Source organism: Euleptes europaea, chromosome 12 (assembly GCF_029931775.1).
Source record: "Euleptes europaea isolate rEulEur1 chromosome 12, rEulEur1.hap1, whole genome shotgun sequence".
NCBI classification, from domain to species: domain Eukaryota; kingdom Metazoa; phylum Chordata; class Lepidosauria; order Squamata; family Sphaerodactylidae; genus Euleptes; species Euleptes europaea.
Window position 1 is genome coordinate 10,389,420 of NC_079323.1, and position 24,026 is coordinate 10,413,445.

Sequence of the window (24,026 nt, forward strand, 5' to 3'; positions counted from 1 at the left end):
AACATGGCTACCCATCATGCTCTGTCATCAACAAAGTTACACCTTTCTAAGCCCACTGACTTCAACGGATTCAGAAAGGTGTAAGTGGGTTTAGGATTGTACCATCACTGCCCTTTATGGGAATGGATGGTGCAAGAAATAAGACAATGCAGTCATTTACGTCTGTTTTCTCTTTCTTACAGGGCCTGTAGCTCACAATATGATTGAATTAACCTTTTGGGTTATCACAGTTTTCCTCCCAATTAAAGGATAAAGAGCAAAAGAACATAATTTGTTCCCTATTGTTTGGGCTGCTGCTTCTCATCCCCCATTTTCTTCCTGAAAATCAGCTCTTCCTGCCAAGATTTACAAGGCTTTTTCTCATGGCTCTTGTAAGAGGACAGAGGTTTTTGGTATTTCAGCCACGTTATCAGTCGCCTTCAGCTTTAACCTCCGGAGACACAACAGCTTCACTACAAACGATCCGTCAGTCAAATGGGAGGGAGAAATGTGTTTGCTGCATGCTATTTTGTCATTTCCGACCAGTTATTGGTAAATTAATCATATCTCCTGTTTTGCAGATCAGAAGTTTCCCTGACTTTTATTCTGCCTCCTTTCACAATCACCAAAGCTTGCAAAATAAAACTTGCTGATGTAAATCTCCATTATGCAGCTCTTTTTTAAAAAGTTATTCTTAACAAATCTGTGGTGTTTTTTTTTAAGGTTGTTTTAAAGGTTTAAAAGACGTATCGGTATCCTCATGAACAGCCCTACCTTCTTTAACAAACTCTATTAGATAAGCTGTAATCATTTCCACTAAAAATCAGTGAAAAGTCATACATTTTATATAATAAACAGGCTAGGTGCAGGGTTAGGGTTGCCAGCTACTGGTTGGAAAAAACTTGGAGATTTTGGGGCAGAGCATGTGGAGGGCAGGGTTTGGAGAGGGGAGGACCCTGCTGGATCAGACCAAGGCCCATCAAGTCCAGCAGTCTGTTCACACAGTGGCCAACTAGGTGCCTCTAGCAAGCCTACAAACATGACAACTGCTGCATTCTAGTATTATGAGTGAGAAAAGCTTCTCCCTGTCCACTCTCTCCATACCATGCATAATTGTATAGACCTCTATCATGTCTCCCCTTAACCACCTTCTTTCCAAGCTAAACAGCCCTAAGCATTTTAACCGCTCCTCATAGGGCAGTTGCTCTAGTCTCCTGATCATTTTGGTCGCCCTTTTCTGCACCTTCTCAAGCTCTGCAATATCCTTTTTTAGGTGTGGTGACCAGAACTGAACACAGTATTCTAGGTGTGGTCTCACCATAGATTTGTACAAGGGCAGTATGACAGCAGCAGTTTTATTCTCTAATTATGGCCAGCATGGAATTTGCCTTTTTTTCACACTAGTTTGACATCTTCATCGAGCGATCCTTTTCTCCAGGCGAACTGATCTCTGTTGCCTGGAGATCAGTTGTAATCGTAGGAGATCTCCAGACACTGCCAGAAGCCTGGCAACCCTAGTTACATTCATTGCCATATACACCTTGCCCAGCACTCGACATGCTCAGAAATGTCCAGCTTGAACAGACTTATCTTCTACCCTGGTTCTTGTTTCCTTTCTGAACAGATTCCAAAGACTGCCTGGAAGAGATCCCATGAAATCAGGGTTTTTAAAAAAAGCTATTTTCACCCAGTCTATTTTAGAACAAAATTAATTTACCTCATCATTCCCTCCTGCTGGGCAGGCTGAAGTCTGAGTCAACAATGCAATCTGATGTATCCTGTGGACCACTGCTGGGAAGCCCGGAACAGCGCATTGCTGTTCTGCTGTACTAAGGAGAATACATAGGAAGGATGACTGTCCAGGGTATCTGTCCCTGGGAGCTGTCCGCGGGAGCTGGCGGATTATGCCAACGTCCAGGAATGACCACCAGTAACCACCAGAGGTAATAGAAATGCAGTTGTTTATTTTTACAGTGCTCAAATACATACACTCTTTCCACCACTATCTCCCGACACAGACTCATGGAGTCTAAGCTATTTATACACAATGCCACCACTAGGCATTAATTAGTGAGTCAGGCTGAGTCACCCTCCAGGTGCAAACATTACCTGAGCTTCTGGCCTCAACTGGTTCTAGCCCGTGTAACCAGGCCTCCTAGGGGCTTTCCATGCTATTGCAGCACTCCAGGTTGACAGTTAGATCCCCTCAATCTAACACCTGCTATTGTCACAGCTAATATGACAGCCTTGCATGTTCCGACACTCTGCTTTGTTTTGGACGATTAAAACCAATCCGTAAGGGCAGACTGAGATCTGTTGCAAAGGAAAAGATGTGGAGGGTGCCATATAGGGTTGCCATTCCTCCACAAGTGGAGGGAGATTCCCCACTCCAATCCCCCCCCCCCAGTGCCATTCAGCCGTCCAGGAGGTACCTGGCAACGCTAGTGCCATACTAAAAGTGGCAACAAAGGGTCAAACTAGATTGCCACCAGTTGAGTTAGGGTTTTTGCATTCCATGCAGAGGAATGGTGGGATGGCATAGAATGCTGAGCAGCAGTGTGGAGGACCTGGGAGTGATCTACCCATAGCCTTATGCTGGGCAGAGTCCATACTACTTAAACATCTAAGGTGGCTTCAGCCATCGACTCCCGTGGCATATTTACCTATTTATTCTGTCACACTGACAAAGCTGGGCAAATTGGTTTTAAAAACAACGCCAAAAAGGAGCAAAAAGTAAGATTAGTATCTATACCACAAGCAAGATTAGTGTCTATTATATTAGGTGCTGTGAAACATAGGCAGGATAATGCTGCTGCATTCATCTTTCTTGTGGGCTTCCTGGAGGCATCTGGTTGGCCACTGTGTGAACAGACTACTGGACCTGATGGACTTTGGTCTGATCCAGCATGGCTTTTCTTATGTTCTTAGGTTCTCTTTCAAACCAGTTTTCTCGATCAATTTACTGTCTCTCTCCAGCCTCAAAAAGTTTTTGGAAAAGAGGGAGTGCATCAGAGCTGACATTCAGTCCCAAAAGCACACTTGGGTGTTTGTGTTTTGTTTTCTTCCATCTGGTATAGCTTGCAGTGATAGTGTTTGGGAACATGCAAGGTGGCATGAGCACATGTCAGAAGTCGTGAACTGATCCGCAAATGGCAAATTCCTCCAACAGACTGCTCTAGCAACTCCCATCTTCCATGCCAGTTGCACATCTTAGTAGTCAACTAGAACTAGGGTCGCCAGGTCCCTCTTCGCCACCGGCGGGAGGCTTTTGGGGTGGAGCCTGAGGAGGGCGAGGTATGGGGAAGGGAGGGACTTCAATGCCATAGAGTCCAATTGCCAAAGCAGCCATTTTCTCCAGGTGAACTGATCTCCGTTGGCTGGAGATCAGTTGTAATAGCGTGAGATCTCCAGCCACCACCTTGAGGTTGGCAACCCTAACTAGAACAGCCAGCCTGGAGTGGTCCTTGAATACAAAAAGATTGGGCTGATGATGATTGTGCCTGCGTTGTTGCATTGTGCAGGCCTACCTTGAATTCTTGTGGAATGTCTGCTCCTGTTTAGAGACCTCTGCAAATCCTCCAGGCGCTTCCTGTCATCTTCTGTTTCATTTCGCTGTCGTTTGCTGGAGGTTGCTTTTTCACAAAGGTCGTCTATGCATGGGTACTTTCACTCACGTTCACCCCCATCTGTCTCGGTTGTTCTTTCGAGTTATGCATGAGTTTTCCCTCCATTAGAGCGAAGACCTTGCTGCCAGCCCTCACAAATCCCGGACCTTCCCGTTCCTCTGTTAACCTGATTCTTCCCTCTCCTCTGAGCTCAGCCTGGGTGAAATCCCCATGCATAAAGCAAAGAGCGGGACATGCAAGCTTAGTTTTGCTCACAGCCAGTTACAAAGCAGCATGTCCAGAGGCGGGGATTCAAATACTTCCTGCTTCCTAGGAACTCTTTCTGAGCAGAAGAAAGGCTTTTTAAAACCCAGGGTTGGATTCCCCCCCTCTTCTTTTCAGATTGCTCAGTTTTTTGTTTTTTGTTCTAAAAATGCTTTTTAATGCAACTATTGGGTTTGGGGGGGAGGGAACGTTTCTCTCACTACAGCCATTTACAAAGCAGCATTTCAAGGGGCAGGGATTCAAATACTTCCTGGTTTGAGCTTGGAGACTGCTGGTGCATAGACTCCCAACAGGAAAGTGGTGGTGGTTGGAGAGGAAGGGGCCATGGCTCAGTGGTAGAGCCTCTGCTTGTCATGCAGAAGGTCCCAGGTTCAATCCCCTGCATCTCCAGTTAATGGGACTAGGCAAGTAGGTGTTGTGAAAGACCTCCGCCTGAGACCCTGGAGAGCTGCTGCTGGTCTGAGTAGACAATGCTGACTTTGATGGACCAAGGGTCTGATTCAGTATAAGGCAGCTTCATGTGTTCATGTGATCTCCCAGTCACTCACCAGGTAAAAAACTGGTCTCCGGGTAAAAAAAGATCAGTTCCCCTGAAGAAAATGGCTGTTTTGGGATGTGGACTCTATGGCATTATACTCCACTGAGGTCTCTTCCCCCAAAACCTTGCCCTCCCCAAACTCCATTCCCAAAATCTCCAGGAATTTTACAGTTGAGAGCTGGCAACCTTTCCTGTAATGTTTGTCAAGGGAGGCCTGATGGGGCAATCCTGGGCAGCATTTTAACCCTTCTAAGACCATTGAACTCCATGGGCTCAGAAGGTGTCTTTGGCTATCAGTCCAGCAGTCGCTTCTATGTCCTGATGTGGAAATGAGTTACTCAGACCTATTGGGAAGACAAACCCTATTGGGAGGACAAATACTCAGGAGTATCACTTAAAGTAGTAAACTCTACAACTGGAGCTGGAGAACATCTGAGAAATGCCCTTTGGCATACTGGAAATACACCTGGGCAGGTGCGTACCCTGTGGCATGACCTTAAGAATATTGGGTGGAAAGATTATATTGCCTACTGGTGGCATTTTTTTCACCTACAGGTGGCATTTGATCCACAGGCCTAAAACTGGATTAATGATTAATAAAGGTTTAGGATAGCATTGCTAGAGAGGAACAACTTGCAACATGAAAAAGAACGAAAGTTAGGCCCCGAGAGTCTCATTCCGCTTCTTACTTACCGGACCCCTTTTCTAGCTATTTCCGTCTGTAGCCATAACAATCTATTTATCCCTATAAATAGAGATGGCATTTCCCCTTAGATGAGCTCTGTTGGAACTCCCTCCAGGCTCTGAGCAGTTTGCAAAGGACAAAGTTGAGCCCAGGATGTGAGGCTAATCCTGTCTAAAGTCTCTCGAAATAAAGGCATAATCCATTGTTCTCACCGCAGAGGCAGGATAGAGAAGGTCCTCCCCTCCTGGGTCTGCAGCGACATGCCAGCGACCCTTCCCCCTACCCAGTGGGTCATCCAGAAACTCGGGCTCCATCCTGCACATGCCACCCTGGATAGGGACAGATATGAGCTGTAAATAGTATGGTTGCCTACTCTAGCTTGGGAAATGTCTGGAAATTTAGGGGCAGGGACCGGAGAACGATGGAGTTTGAGAAGGAGTGCAGCAGAGAGCCAGCGTGGTGTAGTGGTTAAAAGCGGTGGTTTGGAACGGTGGGTGGACTCTGATCTGGAGAACCGGGTTTGATGCCCTACTCCTCCACGTGAGAGGCGGAGGCTAATCTGGTGAACTGGATTTGTTTCCCTGCTCCTACACATGAAGCCAGCTGGGGGACCTTGGGCTAGTCACACTCTCTCAGCCCCACCCATCTCACAGGGTGTCTGCTGTGGGGAGGGGAAGGGAAGGGGATTGTAAGCCGGTTTGATTCTTCCTTAAGTGGCAGTGAAAGTCGGCATATAAAAAACAACTCTTCTCTTCTTCTCGATGCCAGTCTGCCGTCCAAAACTGCCATTTTCTCCAAAGGGACAGATCTCTACAGTATGATTGGTTGTAATTCTGGGAATGCTCCAGGCCCCACCCAGAGATCGGCAACCCTATATGGCTGGACCTGGAGACTGTCTGTTTGCTATGTCCAAATGAGAGGCACAGACTACTCCCCTGCTGGTCTTATGAAATATCAATATATCTTTAAATCATCTAAAATACTAATCAAAATCATAGAGAGAGGCAGCAGAGGCTAGGATCGTTTGCTCGCTCATCCCCCCCCCCACCGTGGGTAACTGATCACCCAAATGTGGGGGTGGGCAGCAAGCACCCGATCCTAGCCTCCACTGCCGCTCTCTGTGATTTTGATTAGAATTTCAGATGATTTAAAGATATTCCATCAGACTAGCGGGGTGGGGGGTGGGGAGGTGGAGGGTGCCCAGAGAAGGAAGTGTCTTTTTTGGTCAATTTCAGGAAGGGTTCACAGACTCAGGGAACTCCCCCCCCCCCAGCGTCTTTTCTCATCAGTTTCAACAGTGAAGTGTTCACAGACTCAGGGACCAGTGGAGAATCCCCCTCCCCTCTTTTCCTTTTCTGAGTAGAGCTGTGTTTTCAAGGGGCGGGCATTCAGACGCTTATGGATTTTGGCTGGTGATTCTCCAGTACTCCATTTTGCAAAATGGGTTGTGAAATGGCCATTCGCTGGGGCGGGGTGACATTTGTATCACAGTAAGCACTACAGCCAATGACAAAGCAGCGTTTCCAAGGGGCTGGGACTCAGACGCTTCCAGATATCTGCTGGTGATGATGCGGTGCTCTTGAGACTCCCAGGACTTTCTATACAACAAACCATACCATGCATTAGGTTTTCAGATCTTGGGATAGAAAATTGTGAGACAAGAGAAGGGGGAACCAGAGACATAATACCCATGCTCAAAAGGCCATGATGTCCCTTCTGGGTGATGTTCTAGAACCCCTACAATCTCTATGCTCCTTACCATACAGATCACGGAAAATCTTACAGTATTGCGGAGGAGGTGACATCACAGCCCCTGAAACCTCACCCTCTCCACAAAAAGACCATAAAATGCCCCAAAAATCTCCTTGCATTTGCCAGTGCAGGGCTGCCAACTCTATGGACAAATCAGATTCTTCTGTATCCTTCCGCATGTCTTATCTGCTGCTGTCTCTTTGTTCACCCAGAATGCTAATCTTAGTTATTTTCTTCCTTCTGGCTGCTTCCTTCTCTCTCTCTCATTCCGACCTCCATGAGAGCAACGTGTGCTCTCAGAATCTCTCTCTAACCTATAATTTGATAGATAGCAAGAATGCCTATATTGCCTTTCTTATCACAGTATGGATTTCTTTAATCATAAAGGACATCCATTTCTGTCTTAAAGCAACAAGCCTCATGTGGACTTTTTTCTTAAAGCAGCCTCCCCCTTTTGCTAAACCACTGTCCCCTCCTAGCTGAACACTTCTGAAGACTTCCAAAAACACAATGAAAACTAAGCCCTCCACGGCAAAACAGCTGCACGCAAAAAGAAAAGACGGGGGCCATTTTGGCAGATGCTGAGGGCTGGCTTACACATGCATGCTCACCGCTCAGAGATTTGCATGGATGGATGGGACATCAAAAACATTAAAGCCACAAATAAAACTTTCATTTGCCTCAGACACGGCACTATTCCCCCCGCCCCAGTGGAATTCTTTGAAAAGCTGCTGACTGGTGACATTAGGGTTACCAACCTCCAGGTACTAGCTGGAGATCTTCTGCTATTACAACTGATCTCCAGCTGATAGAGATCAGCTCACCTGGATAAAATGGCCACTTTGACGATTGGATTCTCCAGCAATGAAGTCCCTCCTCTCCCCAAACCCCGCCTTCCTCAGGCTCCACCCCCAAAATCTCCAGGTATTTCCCAACCCGGAGCTGGCAACCCTAGGTGACATCATGTTGAGTTTGTGGGTGGGCGGGCCATAGGGGTACACCATAATTACTACACCACACTGATTTTTGAGCAGCCGATCTCCAGCCGATAGAGATCAATTCCCCTGGAGAAAATGGCCACTTTGGCAATTGGATTCTATGGCATTGAAGTCCCACCCCTCCCCAAACCCTGCCCTCCTCAGGTTCCACCCCCAAAATCTCTAGGTATTTCCCAACCCGGAGCTGGCAACCCTAGCTGACATCATGTTGAGTTTGTGGGTGGGTGGGTGAGGCAGAGGTTTACACCATAATTACTACACCACACTGATTTTTGAGCATGTGTCAAACGCATGACCAGACATAACACAGGTCTGTGGACTGCATTCAGCTTAGCAGATCACATCATTCAGGACTTGCCTAGCACAATTAATATGCATATATTACTGTTGATTTGGCTGGAAATAAAACTCTGCAAAATGGGAGGTGTAGCCAAAATCTGCAAGCACAGTCATAAAGATTCAGAGAGCTTTTTTTGGTGCCGTTAAAACCCAGCATGAAATGAAATGAGAAATATCTCGACGACTGATAAGGTCTGAATCCCAGGCTGGTGTAATTTGCCCAGCGAACAAGGAAGAAAACTCATTTCATGTAGCACAATTAACACTCCCTCTTTTTAGGTCCACGAGATCCGACAAATTGTTTCGGGAATATATCTTTCCTGGCATCTAGTCAATGCCACCTGTAATGTGAACTCCGATTCGGTGACCTGGGGAGAGAGATGAGTCATGAGCACAGAGGCGTGGGGCTGCGTCCATGCCGATCGGTTAAGCAAAATCATGGTAAGGTTAAACAAACAGATAATGTGTTTTATAGCCGAAGCTCAGTGCGCTCACCTTTTCAGGCAGGATGGGATCCAATTCCATGGAGGCGTCGGAGGTAAACATTTGCTGAGCATTTAAAATGTTTTCAGCGCAATGAGCATGCCCTGGAGCTGTATTGTCACTTAAACGGCGGTTATCTTTCATCTCCGCACAACACTACCCTGATCAGGCAACGCAGAAAGAAATGCTGTGGAGAGCCTGGAACGGTTTAACCCTGGACAAGAGAAAACCTTCTCTTTTTTTGATGCCGGCTGGTTTATTTTATGCAAGTTTTGAGTTGCGGTGTGCCGCTCATCACCTCCAGGTTTTACTTAAAGTCATCTTCGGAGGTAAATCTGGAGGCTCTGAAGCAGCAGAGCTACTTCAGGAGAAGCCAAAAAGGGTTTTCTAAAGAAGAAGGAGCCCCGTGGCGCAGAGGGGTAAGCTGCAGTACTGCAGTCCAAGCTCTGCTCACGACCTGAGTTCGATCCCGACGGAAGTCGGTTTCAGGGAGCCGGCTCAAGGTTGACTCAGCCTTCCATCCTTCCGAGGTCGGTAAAATGAGTACCGGGAAGATGACTGGGGAAGGCACTGGCAAACCACCCCGTAAAAACACAGTCTGCCTTGTAACTGTCGGGATGTGATGTCACCCCATGGGTCAGGAATGACCCGGTGCTTGCACAGGGAACCTTTACCTTTACCTTAAAGAAGATCAGTGAACTTTCTGAGGGAGAGATAGCACTGAGTCTCTGGGTCTTTTGTTGCCTCCAAATTTTGCCTAAACAAAAATTCTGAAATAAATGTGGAAGCTTTAAAACAGCTGGCCAATTTTAGGAGGAGCAAAAATAAGACTAGCAAGATTAGCAAAAAGGGGGAAATTCTGAGTCATATCTGGAAGTTTCTGTTGGGGCAAAACCTGGAGAATTTGGGGGGAAATAAAAAGGCTTTAGCAAAATTCTTGGGGGATGGAGTTTTCACAGATCTGCTGCCTGTCTTGTAAGAGAAGTTCCCTCATAGGGATGAATGAATTTTCCTTCTTTGTTTCTTTATTAAATCTGTCTACATATTTGTCAATGATTTCAGTATTCCATGTCTTGCTATTGGTTTGGTAGATTTGTTGTAGTTTGCAGAAGTGGAATGGTTTTTAGATGTAATTTATACAATAGATATACTCATAATATACATCATTTCTGCAAGTACTATATGTTTAGGTTATAATCCTGATATACTGACAAGCAAAAGATGTTGAAAAACTGCATTTTACAGATAAAATGTAGTGCAAAGAAACAGAAAATGGCATGCAAATATTATTTTCCCCCCAGTTAAAACAACAGGGATAAAAAATTTCAAAATTTTCCCTGTTCCTCTGCATGTCTCCATCAGATATGGAAGGAAAGGACTGGAAGGGAGAATATGAACAGCCAATGTTGAGAGACTCTGGGGCATTTGATATGTTGAGAAACTCTGAAGCTTACAATTGCCTTCCCTTCCTCTCCCCACAACAGACACCTTGTGAGGCAGGTGTGACTAGCCCAAGGTCACCCAGCAGGCTTCATGTGGAGGAGCGGGGAATTGAACCTAGTTCTCCAGATTAAAGTCCACTGCTCTTAACCACTACACCATGCTGAACATATGGGATGTTGAGTGGGATGGAACAAGACTGGAAAATAGAAAACTGAAATACTAAAAACACCCTGTGCCCCCTAAATAAAGAGACAAAAATCTTCTTAAATGTGTGAAAAAAATAATTTTCTCTGAAGGTGGAGGAGGACCAGACAGAAAGGAAACTCTGAGCTCATCCAGGGAGGGACCTCATCAAAGTATAATGTCATCGAGTCCAACCTCTGAAGCGGTCGTTTTCTCCTGGGGAACTGATCTCTTTCGTCTGAAGATCAGCTGTAATTCTGGGAGCTCTCCAGGCCCCACTAGGAAGTTGGCACCCCTACTAACACGCCAGGGATCCACTTTGTTCATACAAAGTTTTTTCTCTTCTTCAGAGTATATTTGTGTTTTCCCTTTCTTTCTCTCTGAAACATGACTTTGAAAAAAAAGTCATAATGCCTTTCAAATGTCCCTGCAACATTTGAGAATTTTGTTTCTTCCAGCAAATATTCCAACTTGCCCCATTTGAATATGTAAAATTTAAGCAGTGGTTGGAGAAGCTCCCAGATTCTGTATGCAGCCTTGTATAATTTCTGCAAAACAGATGAACCCAATGTGTGGCTGTAATCTAGGGCTGGAAATTTTCCAGCTCTACCTCTGAAAGAGCATGAAACTGGGAGAAGCTCCATTCGGGGCCAGCTGTGTAACAAGGTGAGGTGGTGGTCTCAGAGACCAGATTTCAGGGTACAGCAGCCTCTGCCACACATGCCTAAGCACTAGGGTTGCCAGCCTCCAGATGGTGGCTGGAGATCTGCCACTATTACAACTGATCTCCGGACGATATAAAGCAGTCCCCCTGGAGAAAATGGCCGCTTTGGCAATTGGACTCTATGGCATTGAAGTCCCTCCCCACTCCAAACCCCGTCCTCCTCAGACTCCGCCCCAAAAACCTCCAGGTATTTCCCATCCTGGAGTTGGAAATTTTACTAACCACTCTTGTCCCATCCATCTCCGGCATTGCCCCAGTGCTGGACCAATGAACACTCTTTCATTTCCATACTCCTTCAGGCATCTCTAACCACAGTTAAGTAAGCAGTCGATGCCCAAAGTACTCACTGAACTAGAGCCCTGAAATTTTATACATAGTTCAAGGCACTCAGATTACTGAAGATGTTAGGAAAACTGATAGTTAGCAGTTCTCCAAAACAGTATATCTGCAAAGAGGGAAGGAACTTCCAGGCTTACTCTAGGGTGAAAGTGTCATACATACTCGTAACCAAAGACATGCTGATTACTAGGAGAAATTCCACGAAGGGACATATTTGTAAGCTAACCTGAGAAATGAGAGAAGGGCGTAAAGTGTTTTCCAATTGTGTGCAGATACTCCTATGCTGCATCCACACATCAGTGGATGTCGTCGTGCTATAGCAATTGTTGAGAACTGGATTTTCCTATGTGGACAAGACAATCCAATTGTAGGGATCGCTATAGCACAACATCCAGTGATGTATGGACACCGTCCCAAAGAACTGCATTTTTGTACACATAACCCCAAGACAAAGAAGCACTGTACACAGGACATATGGAAGGGCCAAATGTGCAGGGGGGGAGTGGCCCCCCACCTAATGTGTATGCATATTCCCCCAAGCAAGGGCAGAGTGCCCAATGTGCATTCAAAATCAACAGTCATAGGTTCCATCCTTGTAACCAGGGACACTATTACGTTGTACATTCCCAATCACAGCAACAGAGCCCTGCACATGTACAATTTGCATATGCACAAGTGTAGGACTCATGTTCATCCCCACCGAGGTGTCTTTTTTTCCTTCCAATTCCATGACAGAACAGAGTTTTAAAAATAATTTTAAGTATGATTTCTATGCAATACGTTTTTAAACGGTTGAATTTTGTTGTTAACTGCCCTGAGCCTGACTTTGGTCAGGAAAGGACAGGATAGAAATGAATGAATGAATGAATGAAAGAAAGAAAGAAAGAAAGAAAGAAAGAAAGAAAGAAAGAAAGAAAGAAAGAAAGAAAGAAAGAAAGAGCCACAGTTTTGCATCCACAGGTACAGATTTTGTTTGCTCCCCCTGTTTTTCCAGCCCCCCACCCCCCATCTTTAGCACAGCCTGACACAGCCAGACATGTCACTTCGGGTAGTAGAACAATTTGACTTCTCTTCAGTTGTTTTCAGGAAAAGCCAAACGCCTACGCAGAGAGCAGCGTCTGAATGCATAGACGCATGACAATGTGTTTCCAATGCAGGTGCCTCAATCTCACTGCAGGGTTTGGGTGGCAGCGCGCTTCCCTATCCCCTGTCTTCTCTTCAGCCATTACTTAATATTTCAACTCGGTGTTCTGAGCTACTGTAAATGAAAGAGGGCTTGTGTGTTTGCAGTTGTACAGGACAAAAACCCACCCTCAAAGCAGAGACATCAGAGACAGATTGTCTGTCCTCTTTTAAGATGTGTGTGTCGAGGTTGATCAGTTATCGTTCATTCATTCCATTTATTTACTGCTCAAAGATCAACAGATCACAAGCAAAAAGGAAAATAAAAGACATATAAAACAAACCAAATAACTAAGATCATATCTAACTTTCTTTTCAGTTTTCTCATTTTAAATACATAAAGATACATGGGGAAAGCTACTGAGATGGGCATCTCCATGCAAACATATGTAAGTATCCCCAAAATGAAAAGCAGGCAGGCAGGCAGAAAGGAAGGCAGATAGGCAGGCAAGCAGGAAGGCAGGCAGGCAGGAAAGGAGGAAGGAAGGAAAGAAGGAAGGAAGGGAGAGAGGAAGGAAGGAAAGAAGGGAGGGAAAAAAGAAGGAAGGAAATAAGGTAGGAAGGAAAGAAGGCAGGAAGGCAGGAAGGAAGGAAGAAAATGTTTCATTTCTGTGGTGCTCTTTATCATATGCATAGGTAACAAAAATATAAAAGCAACTGTTCTGTGGAATATATTTAATTCAATAAAAACCTGACAACATTACCCACCTAATCACCTCTCTACAAACACACATTTTTTCCTTTCTGCTTGCCATCACCACAACAAGGCAGATCTGTTTTATGCATAACTTTCCACTCCCAGAAGATATAACCAAGGTAACTGAGATCAAAGAAACACTTCATATAGCTCACTGTTTCCACCAACTTAAAAAATGGGGGGGGAGAGAGATTATGCAGAAGATGCTACCATCATGCCAGAGGGGGAAGGAGCGCTCTCTCCCAGTTCTCCTCTTCACTGCAGTGTTATTCTACAGAGCTTTCTGTCCACATGAGCTTGACCATCCTTGACGTAGCCATAGCCTTTTCAGGAGACAAAAAGGCTCCTCCTCTCTTCTACCAGCAGAGAAGATGATAGGCTCCAACCCCATAAACATGTACCTCTCTTTTTTTTCCCGCAACCTCTCCCAGCTCCTGTGTCCCACCAAAACTACTCTTGAGGGTTGGGAAAGTGTGACACAGAGCAGACGCCTGAAAAAGAAGTGGGAACTAGCTGAAATTACCGCTCCCTACTCTTGTGTGTTATTGCTCTGTTTGGGAATGGGCTTGCATGAGAGGGAGGGATCGTTTTGGCCAAATTCCTGTCGGGCTTCTGCCTCTCACACTGCATCCAACTCTGTTATCCAGGGTCTCCCAACCCCCCCCAGGAGCAACTTTTTGAGGGAAACAGGGGGGAAGGAAGGAGGGGAAGAGATCCATTCTGTCCAAGCATTCAGTGGGTTGGATCCAACCAGCTTTTCCACTGATGAAAAAGAGAGGAGGGGAGTTCCCTCCGACCACACCAAAAAACTGGGGATGATGGCGGCTGTAATGGGAATTAGGTGGGACTGAGTGATAAAGGTGGCTGGATCCAACCCTATTTGAGGGGCTGAGGATCCAACCCTTTGGACCACTCCAGCTACAGTTATGCCCAGAGTCACAACAATATTGCTCCCGGAAGAGCACCACAGAGCAACGGGAGCCAGAAGAGTATCACAGAGCAGATGAAGATACATGTGTCTGCATTTGCATATGCAAATCAGTGGCACAAATAGAAATCTGCTTCTATTTACCATTCTGCTTCACCGCATCGAAATGTATTATTTTCCTCATGCTTCAAACACTTCCATTATCAAAAGACATTTATCCTTGAAACAGCACAGGTAAACGGAGTGCATTTTATCCCGGTTTTGCCATATGCTCACGTGAAAAAAGGCTAGAATTATCAGAAGATTCACCTACCTGCCTAGCAGTAAAAACTCTCCGGCCAGCCCCAAGCGTCTCATAGCCATGAGTAGCCCTCGCACGGTCATGCCCTCGCAAAAGCACGCCACGACCCTCGCCTTGGGTAGGTGGCTCCTGAGCTTCTCCAGCAGCTTGTCGAAGCTTTGTTCCCCGGCGTTGCTGTAGATCTTGTAGGAATGGGCGATGCAGATCCCTTCCTTGGCCGACATGTCTTTGAAGGCTTCCATTCCACTTTCGCCGTAGTTTCCTGAATGAAAACAAACCCGCACAAAAGGGTTACCGTACTGAAAAGTTTATACTGGACGGTCATACTGAGACCAAGTGTGATGCGGCGGACCGTCTCTTTGACTTGAAACAGGATAAACTGGATCTCGACCCTCCTTTAATTGGCCACAAAGGACATAAGCCATATCTTCCTCTCTCGGCCTCAATTTTCCATTGGTAAAAGTGGCAATAATAACGGCTTTTCTCACAAAGCTGTCTGAAGGGCAAAAGAAGACAGAGGGCACAGCTTTATGTAGCATTCGTTTAGGGTGTTGAAAGGTTTGAAACAGGTGTGATGGAAGCTGCAGGTAAAGAGTTTGCATATATGTGTCCTACAGGGCCGGATTTAGGTTTGATGAGGCCCTAAGCTATTGAAGGTAATGGGGCCCTTTATATGTCCAGCTGTCCTTTGTCAACAACCAATTGTCGCTGTTTTTTGTGTTGAATATATGCTATATGGTAATTTATGGACCTAATAGGTATCTAAAGCCTTTTGCACGTAACAAAATATGTATTTTATCAAAGTAATTGTTGAACTGAAATACAATTAAGAAGAAGCATATTAATAGTGAAATAATTATTAAGCTCTAACTTAAAATGATAACACTGTTGCTGTATGTAGGTTTTATTTTATTTGTTTTTTATCTTATATTTTGGAAATGTACATCCAGTTTTTTTTTCCTTTAAATTTTTTTGGGGGTCCCAAGAGAGTGGGGCCCTAAGCTATAGCTTGTTTAGCTTATACGTAAATCCGGCACTGGTGTCCTATGAGTCCTCCGTTAGATTTAAGCGCGCGGTGTAAATTAGTCCATTTGCAGTCACTATTATCATACCAGTGAAAAGGAGCCTTGACATGTGAGTTCGAGCCTCAAACCTGCTGTTCCGAGAGAGAGAGAGAGAGAGAGAGAGAGAGAGAGAGAGAGAGAGAGAGAGAGAGAGAGAGGAGGGAGGGAGGGAGGGAGAAATGCATGCACACACATACATACACTTGTTCCTCTCCCCTTAGCTGGGAACACATGAAGCTGCCTTATACTGAATCAGTCCCTTGGTCCATCAAAGTCAGTATTATCTACTCAGACTGGCAGCAGCTCTCCAGGGTCTCAGGCAAAGGTCTTTCACATCTACTACTTGCCTAGTCCCTTTAACTGGAGATGCTGGGGATTGAACCTGGGACCTTCTGCATGCCAAGCAGAGGCTCTACCACTGAGCCACGGCCCCTCCCCTCTTCCAGACTCAGTTGTGTGCTCCAACACTGCTGTCACCGGACCATCTCCTAACTATTAGTACCTGTTGAGCAACTCTAACGCTCCTTTGTCATAGGTCCTGGATCCCACCCGATTGGTCCCTTTAGGCCAAGCCCATAACAGTAGATTATTCAACATCAAACCACATGACAAAAATTGATGTGTTCTTTCAGCAATATGTGTGCATCAAACATGCCACAGTATTGTAATTTGTAGGTACATTGTACATTTTAATGACATATGCTATATGTGTAGATACTATATAAATTGCTTATAAAAAACTCCATACATGTACACAATAAGAGTCCACCTAACCATAAAGAACAAAAAACTAAAACCTCTGATTAAAATATAAATGGAAATTATAATAATTGGAATTGAAAATGTTTGCTCATCCCAAAAAACTTATGCTTTTTGTTTTAGGTACCATGTGCAAAAAAAGAAAAAAAGGAAGGGGGTTCCATCGATCTAGTATACACTTATCTAATCTCTAGGGTTGCCAGCTCCAAGTTGGGAAATATCTAGAGATTTTGGGGGCAGGGCCTGAGGAGGGCAGGGTTTGGAGAAGGGCAGGCCTTCAATGCCATAGAGTCCAATTGCCAAAGTGGCCATTTTCTCCCAGGGAACTGATCTCTGTCACCTGGAGATCAGTTTTAATAGCGGCACATCTCCAGCCACCACCTGGAGGTTGGCAACCCTACACATCTCCCCCTCTAAGGAGCTCAGAACAGCACACATGATTATTGTGGTGGAACTAGGGTTGCCAGGTCCCTCTTCGCCACCGGTCGGAGGTTTTGGGGGCAGAGCCTGAAGAGGGCGGGGTTTGGGGAGGGGAGGGACTTCAATGCCATAGAGTCCAATTGCCAAAGCAGCCATTTTCTCCAGGGGAACTGATCTCTATTGGCTGGAGATCAGTTGTAATAGCAGGAGATCCCCCGCTAGTACCTGGAGATTTGCAACCCTAAATACATGCCAATGTGATCATTACAATAGTTTTCTCCCAAGTTAAGACAGAAAACTTTTGGGAACGGGGCTGCCCACCAATGTGAGCACACCATTGGGACTGTAATGAAAATGATTTCCCAGCAATGAAAAAATGTTCATTACTGCCTGCATACGGCTGCAATTAAATATACATGTTCTCTCAGAAATCTCCCTCACCACCAGGGTAATTCATATGAAAAATTGATCAGGCCGAGCTTATTCATGATAAGTGTGTTTTGGAGGAAAATGCCTGGATTGCAAAGCTGTGTTGTGTTTTTATGGGTATCCCCTCAAGCACTTACAGATACCACAGAGTTATTCCCAATTGGGAATTCCGAATTCTTTTATTTTGGTTACATTTGCCAAGTAAGAAAGGAGAATTGGGTCGTCCCCCCGCAACGTCTTCCCTGAATGAAAGTCATAACACCTCTGTGAGAAGTCTCGTTATTATTTGAAGAACTTCCCCTCATTTTATATGAGGCATCATTTACCACTTGGTTTATGGAAATAAATGTGTGTTTGGCACATCTGAGGCAACCGCTTGCATTTTACTTGACACCAAATAGATTCGAGTGGTTTAAAAATTCAGGGGGAAAACCCATGAAGTTTAATGCTTGCTAGTGTGATAGTCAATGCAATGATAGTCAAGGCTGCCAGGAAAGGACTAGGTAGATTAAATTCTAGGTGTCGTGGTCACTGTGATTGTGGTCACTGCAGATATGCAACTAGGGTTGCCAGGTGCCCGCTGGTGGCAGGCAACCCCCCCGGTAGTGTGCCCCTCTGCCTGCCGACCAGCTGAGGGCCGGCGGGCAATCGTGCATGCGCGCGCCGATGCGGCACTTCTGTGCGCGATCTACAAAGAAACCTCCCGCCGAAGGTGAGTGGGGACCTGGCAACCCTATACGCAACTGTAAATTCAGTTGGTCTTTTGTTGAAGGGAAGGATCGCAATGGGCCGGTCACTCAAGCTAACCTATATGGCTAGGGCTACCCATTTCAAGGCAGGGCTTGGAGTTCTCTTATATTTACAGCTGATCTCCAGATAGGGTTGCCAACCTCCAGATACTAGCTGGAGATCTCCTGCTATTACAACTGATCTCCAGCCAATAGAGATGAGATCACCTGGAGAAAATGGCCTCTTTGGCAATTGGAATCTATGGCATTGAAATCCCTTCCCGCCCCAAACCCCGCCCTCCTCTGGCTCCGCCCCAAAAACCTCCTGCCGGTGGCGAAGAGGGACCTAGCAACCTTATCTCCAGATTACAAAAATGTCTTCCCTTTAGAGTCGTCAGGCGGAGCCTTGCAACAAGCTGGAAGGCTGGGGGCAGGGATATCGGGGGTGGGTGTTACCCCAGTGATCCCACTACATAATGTAGGGGTACAACCCAGAAATAACCAAAGGTATCTCTAGGAATTTCTGTAAACAGTGATTCCTAGAGCTACCCTTTGTCACTTCCAGTTTATGTGATAGTGGGAGGCGTAGCAAACCTAATTTCTTTAGAGATAATGACAACTTCAGAGGGCAGATTCTATAGTATACCATAGAGTCCAGGAGAAATATGAAGAGCCCCGTGGCACAGAGTGGGAAGCTGCAGTACTGCAGTCAAAGCTCAGCTCACGACCTGAGTTCGATCCCGACGGAAGTCGGTTTCAGGTAGCCGGCTCAAGGTTGACTCTGCCTTCCATCCTTCCGAGGTCAGTCAAATGCGAACCCAGCTTGCTGGGGGTAAAGTGCAGACGACTGGGGAAGGCAATGGCAAACCACCCTGTAAACATAGTCTGCCTAGTAAACGTTGTGATGTGACGTCACCCCATGGGTCAGTAAAGCCCCAGTGCTTGCACAGGGGACTACCTTGACCTAGGAGAAGTGGAAGCAATGTCAACCCCCTGCTGAGCTCCTTCTCTGCAAATCCTGCCTGTTCTGAGGCACCACCCCGAAATATCCAGGGATATCCCAAGCCAATGATAACAATCCTATTACTGTTGTTGTTCAGAAAGCCACAAAACTCACAGCGAAAAAGGACCGCCAAGCAAACACCCATGATTTGAGTCGTTGTTTAGCTTGAGCAGTTGATGAACAGCTTTGCAGAAGCACAGTCACCATGGTGTTGTGGTTTTATTTCTTTCTGCTTTGCAAGATAATTTTGCATCTGTACAGTAGGTGAAATTTATTCTCCTCCAGGGTCATGGATGGTCGGGTCAGGCAAATAAATCACACAGGTGCAATACTATGACTCCCATAAGGCTGTGCATGTACGAAATAACCTTGACAATAGCACAAACATTAATGAACACCGAATGGTAAGACTTTTTCTATGTCTGTGCACTTTTTTTTTGAAGAAGGAGAGTTGGTTTTTATATGCCAACTTTCTCTACCACTTAAGGGAGAATCAAACCGGCTTGCAACTACCTTCCCTTCCCCTCCCCACAACAGACACCCTGTGAGTTAGGTGGGGGATGAGAGAGCTCTAAGAGAACTGTGACTAGACCAAGGTCACCCAGCTGGCTTCATGTAGAGGAGTGGGGAATCAAACCCAGTCCTCCAGATTAGAGTCCACCGCTCCAAACCGCTGCTCTTAACCACTACACCACCCTGGTTCTCTCATTTTAATGCATTCTTTACTATTTTAAATGCTGGCAGTTGCTTGGAATACCATGTAGACCTCCAGTGTTCAAACACACTATTCAAAACAGGCACCAGGGGAAGGGAGGCAGTTGGTTGCCAGACTCTTAATTCCCCAGGGAGTGTGCAATTGTGGGAGGCCATCCCTACGGTAACCAGTAGTTGGGTAGCAAAAGACAAGGGCACTTGGAGGAGCCTTTAATCGGCAATGTGGAAGGGAAGCTGGGAGTGCTAATCCTCTTGATGGGTAAGCCTAAAATAGGTCAGCTGGTGGCAGCATAAAGACAGAGAAGCCTGACCCCTCCAAGACTCAGGCATGCCGGGAGAGTGATGTGTTACTGGGCAGGGACTCAGGATGGCTGCTGGTGCCTAGAGGGCCGAAACAGACTGGGTCCCCTTGAGTTAGGGGGGCTGTTCCACTTAGGGTTGCCAACCTCCAGGTACTAGCTGGATCAGCCCAAGGAATGTATGACCAGCAAGCCCAGTTGTTTTCTGTTGCCCCAGAAGGTCAGACCAGAACCAACGGGTTGAAATTAAATCAAAAGAGTTTCCGTCTAGATATTAGGGAGAATTTTCTAACAGTTACAGCGGTTCCTCAGTGGAACAGGCTTCCTCAGGAGGTGGCGAGCTCTCCTTCCCTGGAGGTTTTTAAGTAGAGGCTAGATGGCCATCTGTCAGCAATGCTGATTCTATGACAGGCAAATCATGAGAGGGAGGGCATCTTGGCCATCTTCTGGGCATGGAGTAGGGGCCACTGGGGTGGGGAGATAATTGTGAATTTCTTGCATTGTGCTGGGGGGTTGGACTAGATGACCCTGGTGGTCCCTTCGAACTCTATGATTCTATGATTCATGGCAGGGATTCAAACCTCCCAATCCAAGTCTGTCTCTCGAATCACTACACTACCCTGGCTGTCTTGAGCAAAAAGCAGGAGTCAGCTACATACCACTCCTAGTGCAGCAATGATTCAGGCTTTTGCCTTTGAGTGGGGATGGGGAACATGATGTGCAATCGTGGATAATAATGCACAATGAACTGCACAGCATTTGGATTCAAAACTGCTCGTATCTGCATTCATTTAAATGGTTGTCTGGGCTTTGGAATGGAGAACATTAGTCAATTAAGGTAATTGTGCATACTATATGAAATTATGATTCATATCAGTACTGTTGATGCTTTTGTATGTTGAAAACATAATGCACATTTGCAGATAAAGCTGCAATGTGCAGTGATGACTCAAATCCATGGAGAACCTGCTTTTAAAAGGCTGCTTGTCCAAGGGGAACATGTAAATTGTACATGAGGCATTTTGCAGTGATTCAGATCTCTATCACTGCCTGTGCTTTTGAGTGGGGAACACGGTGTCCTAGAATCCTAAGAGTTGGAAGGGGGTCCTATCGACCCCCAAGTCCAACGCCTTGCTTAGTACAGGAAATCCAGAATTAGAAAGTTCTCAACAGATGGCTGTCCGACCTCTGCTTGGAACTCCTCCAGTAAGGGAGAGCCCACCCACCCCAGGTTATTCATGTCACTGTCAAACTGAGAGCCAGCATGCTGTGGTGGTCAAGAGCAGTGGTTTGGAGCGGTGGACTCTAATCTGGGGAACCGGGCTTGATTCCCCACTCCTACACATGAAGCTAGCTGGGTGACCTTGGGCTAGTCACAGTTCTCTCAGCCCCACCTCCCTCACAGAGTGTCTGTTGTGGGGAAGGGAAGGTGATTGCAAGCCGGTTTGATTCTTCTTTAAGTGGTAGACAAAGTCGGCATATAAAAACCAACTCCTCCTTCTCCTCCTCTTCTTCTTCTCCTTCTTATCATTAGGAAGTATCTCCTAATGTCCAACTGAAAATTGCAAATAATAATATGATTCATAGCAGTGGTTTTCAGAAAATTGCAAGTGGTTATGCCAAAAAAAGGCATTGCCAGTGTGGGAGAAGACAAAATAAATATCCATAAAATCAGAGAGGCATACATGTATGAAACGGACCTTATAGAGAGTCAGACCATCAGTCTATCAAAATTAGGATTGCCTGCTATGACTGTCAGAAACTCTCCAGGTTCTCCCATCACTTATGTGAGCCATTTAACCGGAAATGCCAAGGACTGAAGCTGGGACTTTCTACGTGCAAAGCAGATGCTCTGGCTCTCAGTCATGTGCATAACAGAATTGTTATGGGGAGTGGAATTTCTTTTTCCAAAATTCACTTTTCTTTCAGATATATTAATTGAATCCTCTTATTCCCTTTCAAAAATATTTTCTTTTTTCATTTCTCTTTTATTTCTCTTTGTAGTGTTCAATTACACTCCAGACAGCCTTTTATACCTTCAGCCCTTGCAGTTCGTTTTTATGTTACACACTACAGAGTAGTGCTGTAGCAGCAGGGTTGATAGAGATCAGTTCACCTGGAAAAACTGGCCGCTTTGGCAATTGGACTCTATGGCATTGAGTCCTTCCCCTCCCCAAACCCCGCCCTCCTCATGCTCGGCCCCAGAAATCTTGAGGTATTTCCCAACCTGGAGCTGGCAACCCTATGTAGCAGGTTTGGGAAGACATTGCCCTCCTCTGAGCATCTGCAGAATTAAATTCTGAAAATTTGTAGAACTTCCCTCCCTTCCCTCAGAGGAGCAGCAAGAGAAATGTAGCCTTGTGTACTTACTAAAGGGTAAGTACAAAGGGTAGCTCTAGGAATGTCTGGAAACTATGGTACTATAGAGTTTCTGGTGATTCCTAGAGCTATCCTTTCTTGCTTCTGTGGTAGCTCTAGGAATTGCTACCATTTACCATAGAGTTTCCAGAGATTCCTAGAACTACCCTTTGCCACTTCTGGTAAGGACACAAGGCTGCACTGCCTAGCAACCCTAGCCCTTCCTCTCTTTAAGTTTCTCTTTTGACCAAAACAGAATTGATTGGAAAGAGACTCCACATTCCTTAAAAAAGAGAGAGAATGAAATGGATTTTAGGGAGAAGTTGAGTAAAGTGGAATTAAGATAATTCTTCTTAACATATAAGATATAAGGCCGAATACTAGATCTCCCTGGAGAACAAAGTTCTCATGCTATTCTGGCATCTGTCCCTCACTGCTATGAGTCATCCAACTATGAGTCTGATCGTGCAACTTACTAAACCAATAAGGCTTAACTTAACTTGAAATGCTTGTGAGGAGACATGCCTCCTTCAAAGAAATCTTTGTGCACACAAACCTCTAGAGAAGGGAGAATAAAAGGAATTATCTCAAAGCACTGCTTTCTTGAAGAGCTGCTAATATCTCTCTGGGTTCTCCACATTATCCCCTTCTGAAACCTTCCATTGCTAAGTGCTGGCAAATTCAAGCCCCAACCTCCAGTTGTCACTTTGGATGTTCAGCGCGCCCCCTTCGCCAAGAGACCTCACATCTCTGTCTGCTTTAATACTGCTCAGATCAGGAGAGTAATCAGATCCAGTTTGGCTCGGAAGGGGTCCTTTAAATAGGATAACGTGACCCGCATCTTCTCCGGGCAATTAAGAGCATAGGGCGCAGGGACTGAGGCACCACTGAAAAATCACCACACGGAGCTGTTTTTGAATAATGAAAAGAGCTGAAGTAATAGAGTTGCCAACCCTCTAGGTCAGTGGTTCCCAACCTTTTTTTGACCAGGGACCACTAGGACTTTTTTGTTCAGTGCAGGGACCCCAAGGTTCAAAATAAAAATTCTGAGAATTTGAAAATAAACTTTAATCATAACTGTTAGTTAAACATTAAACTTAGAATAATATTTGAATATATATTTTTATAATAGAGAACTTTTAATTGAAAATATTAATTTATTATGGCTTTATAACTTTATTTCGCGGACCTTAATTTAGTTCTCGCGGACCCCTGGGGGTCCATGGACCCCTGGTTGGGAACCAGTGCTCTAGGTATTAGATGGAGATCTGCTATTATCACTGAACTCCAGCTGATAGAGATCAGTTCACCTGGAGAAAATGGCCGCTTTGCCAATTGGACTCTATGGCATTGAACTACCTCCCCTCCCCAAATCCCGCCTTCCTCAGGCCCCACCCCAAAAACCTCCTGCCAGTGGTGAAGAGGGACCTGGCAACCCTAATACTGGAGGAGAGGTTTTATAAACTAGTCAGCATCCTATTAGAAACAGGTAATGGTGCATTTGGCCTCTTCTTTTGAAGAATACATTCTTTAAGAAGTGTTTCAAACTCAAAGCAGAATATGTGGACTCTGCGTAGTGTGGTGGTTAAGAGCGGTGGTTTGGAGAGGTGGACTCTGATCTGGAGAACCAGATTTGATTCCCCACTCCTCCACATGAGCGGCGGAGGCTAATCTGGTGAACTGGATTTGTTTCCCCACTCCTACACATGAAGCCAGCTGGGTGACCTTGGCTAGTCACAGCTCTCTTAGAGCTCTCTCAGCCGACCTACCTCACAGGGTGTCTGTTGTGGG

The 24,026-nt window shown here is 45.6% G+C and overlaps 1 protein-coding gene across 2 annotated transcripts in view; it reads right to left on the reverse strand.

Annotated features, from left to right (window-relative positions):
- Positions 1 to 24,026, reverse strand: part of GRM5 (glutamate metabotropic receptor 5) — a 244,346-nt gene that overhangs the window by 139,274 nt on the left and 81,046 nt on the right. For both annotated transcript variants that reach the window (XM_056858387.1, XM_056858386.1), the window contains exon 2: positions 14,474 to 14,723. In XM_056858387.1, the coding sequence (XP_056714365.1) occupies positions 14,474 to 14,723 (250 nt within the window). The remainder of the gene's footprint in view (positions 1 to 14,473; positions 14,724 to 24,026) is intronic.